At 45.4% G+C, this 17089-nt stretch overlaps 1 protein-coding gene across 6 annotated transcripts in view; it reads right to left on the bottom strand.

Annotated features, from left to right (window-relative positions):
• Window positions 1-17089, bottom strand: part of LOC121573745 (RNA-binding protein Musashi homolog 2-like) — a 335153-nt gene that overhangs the window by 223143 nt on the left and 94921 nt on the right. For all 6 annotated transcript variants that reach the window (XM_041885953.2, XM_041885955.1, XM_041885956.1 and 3 more), the window contains exon 6: window positions 16242-16334. In XM_041885953.2, the coding sequence (XP_041741887.1) occupies window positions 16242-16334 (93 nt within the window). The remainder of the gene's footprint in view (window positions 1-16241; window positions 16335-17089) is intronic.

Consider the following 17089-nt stretch of genomic DNA (forward strand, 5'->3'; position numbering starts at 1 on the left):
CTCTTTTTTTTCCCTGTAGTCCACAATCATCTCCTTTGTCTTGGTCACGTTGAGGGAGAGGTTGTTATCCTGGCACCACACAGCCAGGTCTCTGACCTCCTCCCTATAGGCTGTCTCATCGTTGTCGGTGATCAGGCCTACCACTGTTGTGTCGTCGGCAAACTTAATGATGGTGTTGGAGTCGTGCCTGGCCATGCAGTCATGGGTGAACAGGGAGTACAGGAGGGGACTGAGCACGCACCCCTGAGGGGCCCCCGTGTTGAGGATCAGTGTGGCAGATGTGTTGTTACCTACCCTTACCACCTGGGGGGCGGCCCGTCAGGATGTCCAGGATCCAGTTGCAGAGGGAGGTATTTAGTCCCAGGATCCTTAGCTTAGTGATGAGCTTTGAGGGCACTATGGTGTTGAATGCTGAGCTGTAGTCAATGAATAGCATTCTCACGTAGGTGTTCCTCTTGTCCAGGTGGGAAAGGGCAGTGTGGAGTGCAATAGAGATTGCATCATCTGTGGATCTGTTGGGGCGGTATGCAAATTGGAGTGGGTCTAGGGTTTCTGGGATAATGGTGTTGATGTGAGCCATGACCAGCCTTTCAAAGCACTTCATGGCTACAGACATCAGTGCTATGGGTCGGTAGTCATTTAGGCAGGTTATCTTAGTGTCCTTGGGCACGGGGACTATGGTGGTCTGCTTGAAACATGTTGGTATTACAGACTCAGTCAGGGACATGTTGAAAATGTCAGTGAAGACACTTGCCAGTTGGTCAGCACATGCTCGGAGTACACGTCCTGGTAATCCGTCTGGCCCTGCGACCTTGTGAATGTTGACCTGCTTAAAAGTCTTACTCACATCGGCTACGGAGAGCGTGATCCCATAGTCATCCGGAACAGCTGGTGCTCTCATGCATGCTTCAGTGTTGCTTGCCTCGAAGCGAGCATAGAAGTGGTTTAGCTCGTCTGGAAGTCTTGTGTCACTGGGCAGCTCGCGGCTGTGCTTCCCTTTGTAGTCTGTAATAGTTTTCAAGCCCTGCAGAGAAGAATGGGAGAAACTCCCCAAATATAGGTGTGCCAAACTTGTAGCATCATACCCAAGAAGACTCGAGGCTGTAATCGCTGCCAAAGGTCCTTCAACAAAGTACTGAGTAAAGGGTCTGAATACTTATGTAAATGTGATATATATATTTATTTATTTATTAGCTAACATTTCTAAAAACCTGTTTTTGCATTGTCATTATGGGGTATTGTGTGTAGATTGATGAGGGAATAAAAAAAAAAACAATTTTAGAATAAGGCTGTAACCTAACAAAATTTGGGAAAAGTCAAGGGGTCTGAATACTTTCCGAAGGCTCTGTATATCCATTATTTAGCAGCCAGCCTGCCAAGATTATTGAACCGATGACCAAATATCTGACAGCCCTACAGCAAACATTTAGAAGGACTTATTTCTCATTGACAGGGAGTGTTCTAGGATTAATCAGGTCCAATGTGTGAGTGGTTTTGTTGGCACGGCCAGTGGATAATATGTGGTTTGTTGGAGGTCAGTCCTTACCTGCAGACGGAGGGAGAGCTCCTCAGAGCCATCAGTGACTAATCTATCAGCCTGTCTCAGGGGTCTGTGCTGCAGCACACTGCTCCTCCCTACCTAACACTGGGCTCTTTATACCTCTATCCTTTAGGCCAGGGCACAAACAGGTTGCTGAGTCTATTAACAATCTATTATTCATTTATTAGGACTAATGCTGAGTCTGGGCTTGACAGCACAGCTAACTAACCCAAGTCAGGACAGACCAGACAGCCTGTTCACTTGTAATGGCTGTTAATCTGTCAATGGCGCAGCATGCAACAGCCTAGATTGTAGTATAAAAACATACACTATGATATTAGTGTATATGTGTATGTAAGATTAAGCATGTCATTGGGTTTAGGTATGGGGATAGGTTGGACTCCCCCGATAGCCCAAATGCTGCCTGGAATGATGGGAAGCTCAGCTTATGACATCACCAGTGGGTGTCTTCTTTCAGTGGCTATCAGCTTAGCGTCACCTTAAACACAGAGTCTGAGCTGAGGCACTCCATCCACAGTAATCACACACAGTAGTGAATAATCTCAAGGCTGTGTTAGTGTTGCTGGTGACGAGGTGATGCACTTGACAGTCTCTCACTTTTTCTCTCTCAGTTAGGAAACTGCTGTGTCGCCCTTCTGCTTTCCTCCCAAAAATCTCCCCAAAGTCACTTTCACAGGCTTTGCTTAATAACCAGGCAGTAAAGTGACGCCCCAGAGGTCAGTCTGGCTAATGAAGCAGTCTGTCGCTGCTAATGGTGATTAGCACTCGTCATCTACCTGCTCACCTCCCTACAACACACACACGCACCCACTCACACCTCCATCATACCACTGTGTCAGGGTGCACAGCAGGTTGACACAACACACACACATTTTCTTATGATGAACACTTTGACGGACAGGAAAAATTAAAACAAATATGTAAACTCCACATTTAAGAAATACTTTTTTTTACAGTTTTCCTATAAACTTAGCCTTGGATCTGTGCTCTTTCAGGTGCCTACTACCGTCTGTCTGAGTTCAGTTGATCCTGGTATTTCTATGGCTCTGGTGAGTCACTTGGTCCCCAGGCCCTGCCTACACTCTTGCAAAGGTTAGCTGTGACGCTGGCACCTCCTGCCCACTCCCTCCCAAGGAGTGGAATGATTGCTTATGGAATAGCTCCCCTGGTGCCCGATTAAAACACTTTCCAACAAGTCTGTCACCAATGCTAGGCTAGGAAAGGAGGGAGGGAGCGGTGGAGGGAGGAAAGGAGGGATGGGGAGAGTAATGGAACAGCATGAGCCCTGTCAAGCTCTCCTTTCAGAAGCAGCAATGGAACACAAAGACCAAAACACAGGCTCAACTCTCAGTGGAACAGGCACTGCCCATTGGACACTGAGCATCAGCTAGCTATATGGAACATCTTATCTGACTTGGGACTGGAGTGTTAAAAATCACTGAGCAGTTACATGAGCACACTTCAATTGCGGATAACTTCGTATGCATATTTAAAGGTTACACAGCCTCAAATCGGAGTGTATCTAAAATGCATGAATTATGTGAAATGTCATGAAGTGTGATTTTATCAGAGGTGAGGCATTCTCTCTTCTTTTTGTGAACTCTGGTGTCATTCTACTTCTGTCCTTCTTTTTCTCTCTCTAAAGAACTTCCACAAAGTCAGAATAAAGAGCAGTTAAGTTCCCCGACTGGAGCTCTTGAAGGAAGGTCGTTATCTGATTTATATTTTGGCCACAGCCACAGAGCTGCCAACGGGTTACTACATACAATAAAAGGCATTTGGGAGCCAGCCAACGCGGGAGAATGGGTGAGAGTGTTGGCAAGGATTTCCATGGATCTAAGGCTTCAACATTTACATTTAAAGCTGTTATCACAAACATGTTATCACATAAATCTGAAAGGACACCTCCAAGCAGATATCTTCTCAGACATACATAATTACTATGTGCATGTGTTAGCTAGAATGCAAGATCATGAAGCTGGACGGACACATTTAGTGAGTTTCTAAGAGAATTCACAATGCTGAGTGTGCATGCTAACACGCATTGGCGTGAATGTGTGTTGCTGACACATGCATTAGGCATGATGGGTCTGGGCTAACTCACATTAGCAAAACTGCAGGCTAACACACAGCTGGAGCCAGACCCTGGGCTCTCTCTCTGGGCTGTGGGCTGGCAGGGCGGGCTGAGAATCTGGATGGAATGGTACATTTGGGTTGGTGTGTGTTCGGCCCAGCTGCTTCACTGGCCTGTCCAATGGACTGTGGTGCTCCTGAGACCAGGCACACAGACTCTGCCATAAAGACCCAGTACACAGACCCAATGATACAGCGGCCAGTTACTATACCCAACGACATGCAGTAAACTCGTTCTCCAACAGCTATTTTTATCACATCATATAGAAAACAAATGCAGTTAATATGCATTTTGTGATCATGCCATGGGAAATTGCTGTAGGCTCCCACACAAGGAATACATACGCCTACAAACAGACTAGCATTTACCATGGTATTGGACTACTCTGGTCAAGCTTTGACCTCTCTGTGGCTATGTGGGAAGTCTCTATCTTCTGGGTCGGTAGAGGATTAGGCAAGGAGTAGCACCAGCAAACACACAGAACCTCTGGTTACACACATACACACACATACACACACACACGAACGCACACACAAGTCCTCACCAACAAGCTGTCAGGCCGATTACCTCCCTGACTGCTAAAGTGAAAGCGAATCTGAAGGCTGAAAATTACTGTGATGATACAGGTTAGGTGATTGGCATTAACCCCTTGAGTAATAGGTCTCTTTTGAAAAAGCATAGTTTTTGGTAATTTTTTATGGAATGTTTGTGTGCAGTGATGAGTCAATGATGATGAGCTAGCTATGGCCATATATTTAAAAAATGCACATACAACATAAGCCAATGTCCAAATCATAAAATACAAACAACTAATTTAAGCGATTGTATACACGTTTGTGTTCCACTATGTACAAAGAAGAAGTCTAATTAAACATTATTAATTACTACATGTTTGGATCATTTTCCAGTAACGTTAAGTAACGTTAAGCTAGAGGAGAATCATTTGATGCACACCCATCCATCTGTACATATAACTGTTATTATGTCCTGCATTAGTGTTGTAATCCCAGTAATCCTTCAGCATGAACACACCAATCACATTTTCACAGAGATAGTGATATAATGATATGACTAATCACGGTCTTCAGTTTGCCACAGTAACTCAGAGGAGGGATTAGAAAGCTTAGGGGGATTTTCAACACCATTTTGTAAATAAGTTGAACATACTGAATTGCAGTAAGGTCAAGTAAGAAAGCAGTAGACTTACTTCCGCTTTGAAAACGTAACAAGAAAGAAACAAAACAAGAGACAAAATAGGTGTACCACCTCCCCACCGAGAGTCTGCGTCTAGATAACGGTCTCCTGCTGGGCAGTGAAATAGTGTGCAGGGTTGCGGCTGGCTGATGCAGAGGGGCCGTTCTGAACACAAGCACAGTGTTAGGATGAATCCATACAGCACTGTGGTGCTGTTAGATAAAGTCACCTGGTGTTTAAGATGGTTAGGCCCCGGTTGGGTCCGGTGGCTCACCCAGCTGGGACGCCACATTAATCATGATGCCCTGGGTGACGCTGGGTCACTGATACACACTCTGTTAACTGCCCCAAAACACATATGTATAGGCATACACATACAGTTGAAGTCGGAAGTTTACATACAGTTAGGTTGGAGTCATTAAAACTCGTTTCTCAACCTCTCCACAAAATTCTTGTTAACAATCTATAGTTTTGGTAAGTCGGTTAGGACATCTACTTTGTGCATGACACAAGTAATTTTTACAACAATTGTTTACAGACAGATTATTTCACTTACAATTCACTGTATCACAATTCCAGTGGGTCAGAAGTTTACACTAAGTTGACTGTGCCTTTAAACAGCTTGGAAAATTCCATAAAATTATGTCATGGCTTTAGAAGCTTCTGATAGGCTAATTGACATAATTTGAGTCAATTGGAGGTGTATCTGTGGATGTATTTCAAGGCCTACCATCAAACTCAGTGCCTCTTTGCTTGACATCATGGGAAAATCAAAAGAAATCAGTCAAGACCTCAGTAAAAAAAATGTAGACCTCCACAAGTCTGGTTCATCCTTGGGAGCAATTTCCAAACGCCTGAAGGTTCCACGTTCATCTGTACAAACGCAAGTATAAACACCATGGGACCACGGAGCCGTCATACCGCTCAGGAAGGAGACGCGTTCTGTCTCCTAGAGATGAACGTACTTTGGTGTGAAAAGTGCAAATTAATCCCAGAACAACAGCAAAGGACCTTGTGAAGGAAACAGGTACAAAAGTATCTATATCCACAGTAAAACGAGTCCTATATCGACATAACCTGAAAGGCCGCTCAGCAAGGAAGAAGCCACTGCTCCAAAACCACCATAAAAAAGCCAGACTACGGTTTGCAACTGCACATGGGGACAAAGATCGTACTTTTTGGAGAAATGTCCTCTGGTCTGATGAAACAAAAATAGAACTGTTTGGCCATAATGACCATCGTTATGTCTGGAGGAAAAAGGGGGGTCTTGCAAGCCGAAGAACACCTTCCCAACCGTGAAGCACGGGGGTGGCAGCATCATGCTGTGGGGGTGGTTTGCTGCAGGAGGGATTGGTGCACTTCACAAAATAGATGGCATCATGAGGAAGGAAAATTATGTGGATATATTGAAGCAACATCTCAAGACATCAGTCAGGAAGTTAAAGCTTGGTCGCAAATGGGTCTTCCAAATGGACAATGACCCCAAGCCTACTTCCAAAGTTGTGGCAAAATGGCTTAAGAACAAAGTCAAGGTATTGGAGTGGCCATCACAAAGCCCTGACCTCAATCCTATAGAACATGTGTCGGTAGAACTGAAAATAGCGTGTGCAAGCAAGGAAGCCTACAAACCTGACTCAGTTACACCAGCTCTGTCAGGAGTATTGGGCCAAAACTCACACAACTTATTGTGGGAAGCTTGTGGAAGGCTACCCGAAACATTTGACCCAAGTTAAACAACTTAAAGGCAATGCTACCAAATACTAATTGAGTGTATGTAAACTTCTGACCCAGGAATGTGATGAAATAAATAAAATCTGAAATAAATAATTCTCTCTACTATTATTCTGACATTTCACATTCTTAAAATAAAGTGGTGATCCTAACTGACCTAAGACAGGGCATTTTTACTAGGATTAAATGTCAGGAATTGTGAAAAACTGAGTTTAAATGTATTTGGCTAAGGTGTATATACATTTCCGACTTCAACTGTACATAACGCACACACACATGGGACTATACACACCTCCCTCAAACACAAACCCTGGGAGCCCATAGTGTACGTTGCCAGAGAAGAGGAAGCCTGTGGACATAAAGGGCCGGTGCTTCCTGACTCCCTGGTAAGGTTGATCCCAGGCTGGCCGGCCTACTGGAAGACAGCAACGACGAGCCCGGGAGGAGGCGTATCCAAAATAATTTGAGTTTCACCCTCCAGTAATGAAGGAAGGGGAGAAAGCCATCCTTCTGGTTCATTCCCCATCAGAAATAATTACCCCGGGATAGGATTTGGAAGCCCCATGTATGGTTCAAAGTTAGCCAACCTGGAGCCCTGCGTGTGTCTTCCAGAGCTCCCAGTGCTCCTGCTGTGTTGCTTAATGTGGCCCTGATTAAAATAGGAGAGGAGAGGAGGAGGAGGATCAGGGTCCATAGTTTCAACCCACAACCCAGCAGGAGTATTTACCCATTAGACCTGAAGAATCATTGGGATCCGGCCCACACCAGACAGGAAGCTGAGTTCTGAGAGACTCATTCATGTGTTTGTATTCGCCATAGTCTCTCTCACTCCCTATCTATCTTTATTTTCCCTCACACCAACTGTATTCTCTCGCTCTACACACACACACACACACACACACACACACACACACACACACACACACACACACACACACACACACACACACACACACACACACACACAAACAGTGGATTCTCTTCATCCAGAGCTAATTTCACACAGAGCACATAACTCAAAATACCAGTGTTGATTAAAACTGATGGGCTGCTACAGGCTCTAAAGGTGGAGTGGTGGAGCCACTAAATCATCTCAAGTCCCTCCTCCTCCCCTTCACTCTCTTCCATCTTCAGAGCTTTTGTCCTGATGGTTACAGTTTAAGTCTGTTCTGGTGAATCGGAAGCATTGATATTGAAGGCCAGATAGAAGACCTTTATGTGGAAGCATCATTCCATTGGAAGATGCCATGGTCCAAAAATGCATTTTAATTAGTTTCCCTAACATTCAGGACATAAATACAGTACAGTACATTCATATTTCACATACCTCCTTCCCTTGTCTGATCCGGCAACATCCTGCCACTGTAGCCCTGGAATGTGAGGAATCTGCAGGTGTGTCTTCAAACACTCTCTCATGGCCCAATGATTCTATTAACGACCCAGTCTGTCAGGGCTGGAGTTGAATGCCCCTGCCTGCCTTGATATTAATTTGAAACACTCAGTCTTTGAGCGTCCGCCCTACCTTGTCAGTTATCTCTTTATTGTGTGCTCAGTTTAGATCTAAGTCATTTCAATGACAGCATGACAATTGTGAACGTTCACTTTCTGTTCATTAGAGCATGGCCATTCTGAACATTCACTTTCTCTTCGCGCCTTTTCCTTTAAAAATGTATTTCAGCACTGGGAAATATAAAAATAACTAATTTTTTCTCTCTCTTAAAGTTCAGGAAAGAGCACAATTTATATTATCCTTTGATGGTGACCCTGGCTCTTACCACAGAAACCTTGGCTTAACCCTGGCTTGACTGTGCCAAATCACTGTACCGAGAGGCACACAAACACATTCATCCAAATCTACCTGACCATTTTACTAATGTGCCACGGTAATCATGTCCATTCAATTCTATACAGCTGTCTTTGAAAATATTAAAAGGTGGATTTTGCACTGTATAGTGTTACTATTTTAAATGGCTTTCATAATCAAAATAGCTTTTTTCCATTACCCTTTAGTCAACTCCTATAGGCCCGAGTGTATAGTAGTAAATGAGGACTGAATCCTTCCCAGGGACACAAAATCCCTTTGGTACCTCTAAAGGATGTTGTTGACATATCTACTCTAAAACGCTGGTCTCTTTCCCCTGACACAGTTCCATGTAGGCTCCTGAGACGCAGCTGTGGTAGCTGCAGACACACACACACATACACACACACACACATGACATGCGCGCACACACACAAACACACACACACACACACACATTTTAACGCACACATGCACAAACCGCTCTAGTGTAAGGGCAGTCACTGCTTCAGATGTGTAATACCTCAGAGGCTTCATTAGGCCTTTGCATCAAACCACGGTAGCTATAGACAGACAGAGAAACAGACGGACAGACGGACAGACAGAGACACACTGTACCTTTCCATGCAAGGAGAAAAAACAACAAGGACATTTACCCAGTGCTTTTACCAGAGCTGTGTGTGGGAGGTAATCATCCCAGGAGGCAGCCTGAAGTCGTGTAGAGAGAGAGAGCCAGAGAGAGAGAGAGAGAGAGAGAGAGAGAGAGAGAGAGAGAGAGAGAGAGAGAGAGAGAGAGAGAGAGAGAGAGAGAGAGAGAGAGAGAGAGACAGAGCAAGAGAGAGAGACAGAGCGAGCAAGAGAGAGAAAGTGAGAGTGAGAGCGAGAGAGAGAGAGATAGAAAGAGAAAGAGAAAGTGAAAGAGAGAGAGAGCGAGAGAGAGGTAGTAGACCAATGGGACTGTGCTTATTCAGCGTGCCCTGTGTACAGTGAGGAGTTTCCCTCTAAAGCTGCAGCAGCTTAAACCTTCCATCAGCAGCTTTGGAATATGAAGAAAGCTTTTTGATAACGCCACCTTGCTGTTAGAGGATAGGAGGGTAAAATACACAGGACTCCGCTGAAAATGTCACAAGCATAAATGCACAGTGGTTCTCAAGGCCCAGGTGGACTGTAAGGCAGGCAGATACATCACACAAGGTGTTTCATGTGAAGCCTCCAGTTTCCACTTCCTCCTTTACGGCTGGTTGTTCAGTGTGTAAATCGCCTGACTCAGTCATTTCCTAAAGCACTCCAGCACTGGAATGGAATTTTGCCTTTGACAACCCTCTTTTAGGGAAAGACGTCTCATGATAGAAAACAAAATGCATTTTTCAGCACAGAACTACTTAATAGCGGTGGTAAAGAGGTGGTTTCACATCTCTTCAGAAGCCTGTCAGATGTGAGGAGAAATATGACACCGTCATTTTGTTTCTCATTTGGCTCTCCCTTGGCTGTGGCTGCTGCGGCAATGCGGGGTCTGTCACTCAGAGGCCAGCGCCTGCCTATGTGGCCCTCGACGACCCTCTCTAAATATCACCTGTCACCGGCAGCCCCCTCTCTAAACACACACACGCTCCACCAAGGCAGAAAAACATACTCTACCACTGCAGCAAAGGAGCCCTTTTCGGGAGATGTATTAATTTCTGAGCGTGAACTTGGCAAGTGCCTCCCTCGTTTAAAGATCACAAGTGGCCCCAGAGTGGAAAGTTATTAGCGCCCCTGGGCTTGTGCTTACAGGTTAATGCACTGCATTCATGCCTGTGAAATCCCATATATCTGAGGAAATAGGCCTTTTTCAGGCCTAATCGCTTCCTGAGAATGTTTATATGGGTGCATTTTCCCACCTGGGATACAGCTCCATACAGTGCAGAGCAGAGAGCAGCTTGTACATTGCCTGGTTGTTTAGGAGCTCTGAGAGCCCTGAGAAGGGGGGGGATGCTGAGTGGCAAATGAGTTCTGACAGCTCCTTTGACAACGTGCTCAACCCACGGGCCGTCTGAAAAGCTGCTGTAGCCTCCCTCCCGCCTCACACACCCATTTCCTCCTTCATGTCACAATAGCACAGGGAAGATTGCTGCTGCTGCTTTCTGCCTTTACCAGATTTACCCCAGTGAGCAGGTGCTGGGAATCCCATCCAATCACAGTCAATATTTTTTTTAAACAGATTGTTCTTTAAGCAGCACAACTGGGGCCTCTCAGTTCCATCAGCCAATGACCCAATGAGGCACTGTAACGCAATCAAGGCAATCCCAGCTTATCCAGGGGAGCCGGTGGACAGTCTACACTCACGCACTGCCACCGTGTGTCAATCCCCCATGATGCACTGCTCCAAGAGTAGGAGACACCACAGAGCTCCATTAGAAACAAGAGATAGGTATCTAGGGCCTATAGATAGTGATAATATCCATAGTGAGGGATTTGAAGGCTTAACACCCCCCGTTGTATCACTGATCGCTATCCTCACAGAAATAAAAACGAGCTGAAACACAGGAAGAATAGTAGTGAAAATAAATTCTCCTGTGGTTGTTTAAACAAGTTACTGGGCAAATTAAGGTCAGAGGGGATATTAAATAATTTGTCTGTCTGTCTGTCTGTTCATTTCCATTGCTCTCATCTGTCTCAGGCCCTAACTACAAGTGACTACAGGGAGATTAAATAGTCTCAGTCAAGCATTGCATGCTGCATAGGAGAGCTCCTATGGACCTGATGCTGCCTTATACCAACCCAGCTCTGACCAGCACTAACACTGGAGCTGTGTCCTACAGACAACCTACTATAAGGACCACAGCCTGGTCTGGAGGGATAAATCCAACACAAATGCTGAATGGAGAGTTTATACCACATACTGTAGGCAAATCTTTGACTACACACTCAGAGGTGAGATGAGATGCAGTGGGGCATAGAAATGTAATGCAAATGTCCACCTGCTGGTGTTTCAAGTTTCAAGTTTTTAATGCCACGTGCACAAGTACAGTGAAATGCCTTTCTTGCTTGCTCTTTCCCAACAATGCAGTAATCAATATCAGTAGTACTCTAACAAATCTATAAAAAAAGTCAAGTAGAAGAAAAACACATGAGAAATAGAAATAAGAAATAAGAATAACACGAGAAAGTAAGTAAGCTATATACAGGGTCAGTTCCAGGGTCAGTGCCAATACCATATTTACAATATGGTGTGTGACTGAAGAGGAGTGAGCTACTGTGATATCTCTGAAGAGATACAGGTACTGTATAATGTCCCCTCCATATCAAAGCCTTCACACAGGGAAAAAATTGGTTGAATCAACGTTGTTTCCACGTCTTTCAACCAAACAAAATCAATGTGATGACGTTGAATCAACGTGGAAAACTGGTTGGATTTGCAAAAAGTCATCAACATAAGGGCATTTCATTTTTATTTTTTACTTTCAACCTAAATCCAATGACATGGTGAAATGTTTTGTTGATTTCTTGTTGAATTCATGTTACTTGACAACTCAACCAAATGTAAATCAAAACTAGATGTTGAACTGACGTCTGTGCCCAGTGGGTTGAGAGCAAACCAGTTTAGAACTTAATAAAGGCAAATCCAGGATTTTAAATGTCTTTCATGTTGTAATACTGCAATATCAAAGCCATCAACACGGTAGGATTGAAGGATTTCATAGATATAGAAAACGCATTTAATGAATGCATGATCTGGGAAAGTACATTGCTGTTTTCATCTAAAGCATTTTGGCAAACAAACAATAACTCGTAAAATCCCAAACAAAGATATCCTCCAGTGCATCCTATATTTACTGGTTGAGAAGAGGGATCTAAATTTGGCTGTTTGTGTTCACTGGGACAGGAAGTTTGGCAATGCACTAATGGACATCAGCACTGTTTTTATTTGGTACGCCTGAAAAACTCAAATGTTGTTATTAAATGTAAGCGTTTGGGCAGGTATGCTAAATCAACTAATATGGAGTCCTGGAAGCTGCCGTTACGGACAGTCACGCACTATTGTTTTTTTCTGCCATTGACAAAATCTCAATGCACAACGAAATGCCAGCCATGATATTAGATTAACGGAGCACCAGAACAAATTTCCTGTCACCTCACCAAGGCATCCTTTTTTCATTATTTTATCTTTGCATTTCTTCTCTCATCTGCTTCCTCTCAGGGGAAGTCAATGTGGTGAGAAGAAGACCTAGTGCTTCACTGAGGAACAGAGAGATGGCACAAACCACAGGGTTTCATAGTGTTGTGCCCTCCTGTTCACCTACAGTAATTGTACCCTTTCTCCCCTCAATGTGTGAGTTCCAGTCCCTGTCCTAGGGGAGCAGTACCACAGGATGTGTGGAGAGATATTCAGTTACTCTTAGAGAACAGACAATGGAAAATGTTTCTGACAGAGATCTCAGGTTCAAATGAGCCTGACCCTGTGACCCCACCCAACCCTCCTGCAGACCCATCAGCTCAGTGGCAGTGAGCAGGTTAAGAGTCTAAGTAAGTAAGTAAGTAAGTAAGGGGATCACAAGATATAAAGAGATATTAATCCACTCCTGGAGGACAATGGAGGATTATTTTATAGAAAGTACCAGAGAAGGTTCTGAGGCCCCAGGGCCCCTACCTCTCTGCTCCCTCAGTGTCCCCACTGTGACCCTGTACTCCCCCTTCCCCTCCCCCTGCAGCCCCTTCAGCTCAGTGGCAGTGAGCAGGTTAAGAGTCCAGAGTCCTCCTCCTGGTACTACAGTAGCTGGCTCCCACCCAGTAGGACATGGGAACCGGGGCAGAGGAGGACATAAAGGGCCAATTGTGGCGGCCCACTGACTTGGAAAGAAACTGCAGGCCGGGGCTGATGAAACCAAACCCCGGCACAGCTACAGCCCAGCACCGGCTCCCAACCCACCACAGCACAGAACACAGTGCAGGCCAGGAGTATCAAAGTGTCCAGGAGTTGTTTCAGCTTAGCCAAATAAGGGCACTTTGTTTTGAGACGCACTTCAAGCCGATTACAGTAAACCAATGACTAAGCATAAACCATCCCAGATAATTAGTCACTTCACTGTGGTTAGGCTCTTCACTGTTGTTAGGCCCTTCACTGTGGTTAGGACTTTTATTGTGGTTAGGACTTTCACTGTGGTTAGGCCCATCACTGTAGTTAGGACTTTTATCGTGGTTAGGACTTTCACTGCGGTTAGGCTCTTCACTGTGGTTAGGCCCTTCACTGTGGTTAGGCCCTTCACTGTGGTTAGGCTCTTCACTGTGGTTAGGCTTTTCACAGTGGTTAGGCTCTTCACTGTGGTTAGGCTCTTCACTGTGGTTAGGGCCTTCACTGTGGTTAGGCTCTTCACTGTGGTTAGGCCCTTCACTGTGGTTAGGCTCTTCACTGTGGTTAGGCTCTTCACTGTGGTTCGGCCCTTCACTGTGGTTAGGCTCTTCACTGTGGTTAGGCTCTTCACTGCAGTTAGGCCCTTCACTGTGGTTAGGCTCTTCACTGTGGTTAGGCTCTTCACTGTGGTTAGGCTCTTCACTGTGGTTAGGCTCTTCACTGTGGTTAGGCTCTTCACTGTGGTTAGGACCTATTTTCTGGCCTGGTCTCTAGTTCTATTGTTATGTCAGGCTGTAATTCAATATGAGGGTTACCACTGGCCCCCTTATTTAATCAAGGTCGCCTACCAGTTTGTTGTTTCTTGATGGTAAGTGTTTTTTAACAGCTGTATGCCATGTAAGAACGATTACAAATCTGACGATGCAGAGCTCTCACATAATGGTATTCCACCAGGAGACAAGTGTTTATTTGGCACATATTCACCCCTACACGTTTCCACAGGATACAGACATGCCTATTACTGGGCCTTAGGTGAACCTAATGCATCAGTCCCACATGAAGACACAGTACAGTATACAGACAAGACAGTAGAAATGTGCTGCCTCAGAGGAACTGAGAGGAGAGATCTTGTCGTTGTCAGTCACGCTGGTATTGGGATGCATGAGAATCAGTCATTACACATTGATACTGTCCTTCAAGCCCATTCATCTGGCTGTCAGCGGCACATTACCCGGACGTATTCAGTGTACTGTGGATAACTCCGTAATACTCTGTAGAGCAGAAGTTGTACTGGGGGTTTAGATATGAGCACTTTTACTAATGATGACAAGTGGGAGAGAGTGATGTGATTTGGAGCTGTCAGTTCCCTTCCTCTCCCTGTATCCTACTCTGTCAGAGGCTGAGAGAGGAGAGGAGAGGAGAGGAGAGGAGAGGAGAGGAGAGGAGAGGAGAGGAGAGGAGAGGAGAGGAGAGGAGAGGAGAGGAGAGGAGAGGAGAGGAGAGGAGAGGAGAGGAGAGACAGAAAGAAGAGAGAGAGATATTGCAGTAACCCTGGTGTGACCACACCACCTGTTTCCCCTCCTGATCCCCACTACAACCGCCACCTCCGCTGCCTGCCTGCCCACATCCTGCTATTTGGCTTATGTCACCTAGACCTGACCACACACTTGGCCCACACACACACACACACACACACACACACAAGGCACCTTACCCAGACACACACACACACAGCCGCACCTAAAGAGAATTCCCAGGTAGCTATCCTAGCAGTGTGTTTACCTGAGTCCTGAGCTGCAGTGGTACAGAGGAGAATCTCCCTCTCTCTCTCTTTAGCTCTCTCTCCCTCCTTCTCTCTCTCTCTCTCTCTTGCTCTCTCCTTACTAAAGCATTCTAAACATGTACATCCCAGACATCTGAATGACAAGCCCTGCTGCCACTGAGGTGGGCCATAACCCCCATCCTTCCCTTCTCCATCCTTCTGTGGAGGAGAAACTAAATGAATTGGTTTTCCCTCTCCGGGCGACTTCTCAGAGCGCGGTGCGTGTGGCGATAATGGCGGGTTGCATTGGACAGCCAGGTTATTTAATAAATGGTGGGATATATGTGACAGAGAGGATGCAGAGGGACATACACAGACACCCCCAGACAGGCAGGCAGGCAGGAGAGACAAGCCACTTCCTGCCCCCCTCCCCTTCTTAAAAACCTAGGTTAACTACTCTGATTTCACGCACACACATAAGCACACACACACACAGAGCGACTCTTTCAATCAGACTGATTTGTTTGTCTCCAAGTGTTTCAGGATTCCTTAAGGAGGGGAAAAAACATTGTATAATCAAGTCAATCAAGTCATTCAATCAAGTCGAAATTTGTGTTGAGCCCTTTTCAGTCTCGATGATTACAACCAAGCCCGCTCTGAATATTTACTTGCTGCTCCACGCTGCTGGGCTCAGCTATGGCTTTACTTTTAAAGAGTACCAGACTATTCAGAAATACAGAGATTATACCATGTACACACTAGATGAGATGTGCAGTACATGCTCAAAGGACAATTATTGAGCTCAAGTACTGAGCTGATATTGTAGAGGGAGCATCCTCAGTTTTCCACAAGGTGACCTTGAGCTGAAATCTAATATGGCACAGGACTGGGGACAGGGACAGGGACAGGGGCTGGGACAGGGACAGGGTCTGGGACAGGGGGTGGGACAGGGGGTGGGACAGGGGCTGGGACAGGGACACGGTCTGGGACAGGGTCTGGGACAGGGACAGGGTCTGGGACAGGGGGTGGGACAGGGACAGGGTCTGGGACAGGGTCTGGGACAGGGGGTGGGACAGGGGGTGGAACAGGGTCTGGGACAGGGGGTGGGACAGGGGGTGGGACAGGGACTGAGACAGGGACAAGGGCTGAACATCCTCCAACCCACACTGACATGGCTCTCTTACCGCCAAACCATAAAAGGGAGGAACCCAAAATGATTCTCCTTACCTTCCCAAACTGTTCAAAATACTGCTTCACATCTTCCACCACCGTGTTGGCTGACAATCCGCCCACGAATATTTTCTTTGTTCTTGTGACCATCTGAAGAGAGGAAAGAGATTGGTGATCAGGCTTCAAACGCATCACAACACCTTTAATGTGAGTCCAAACATAAAATCCCCGGTAGACTGGCCTCTCGATAAGGGATGAAAGGAAAAGGGAGAGAAAGAGAGAGAGAACAGAAAGAGAGAGACAAGGGGTCTCTATATTCTCATGGTGAGATTGAATTTTGGGGAAAGCATTGTTTATGAGAGGGACCTTTTCCCCTAGCCTGTTATGAGAGGATAGATACTACTTCTATAGCATGGTCTTTAAGCACTACCAAATGTTGATACACGACACCCTAAAGGCACTCTATAACCTCAGAAATAGCCAAGCAGTGCTGCAGCCTATGCAGAGAATCTGTCAAAGGTTAATTGTTTTTATTGTACATCTAACAATGTCATTTCAGATTGCACTTTACTTTAACAACCACCGCTATCTCTAATCAAAACATGTTTCATTTCAAAAGGCTAAACAGATAGTGTGGCACAATTAAAGCCTCCATTCTGTCGTTTTGCTTGTTTTTGATCCTCAAAACATTCAGGTATTTTACATTTGCTCAGAAACACTCAACACTTAAGACAGTCACAAATTATTTATTGTTTTTCAAAACACAATTAGCTTGTGCTGGAGGAAGGAATCAGAGTGCATTAAAGCCTCAATTAATTCCAAAGCAGCAGAAATATTAAGGGTTATTACCCACACCATCAGAAAGGGCAACATGGCACAGCTAAGTGCATCTGCAGCAGTGTGCA

This window comes from Coregonus clupeaformis, chromosome 9 (genome assembly GCF_020615455.1).
Source record: "Coregonus clupeaformis isolate EN_2021a chromosome 9, ASM2061545v1, whole genome shotgun sequence".
NCBI lineage: Eukaryota > Metazoa > Chordata > Actinopteri > Salmoniformes > Salmonidae > Coregonus > Coregonus clupeaformis.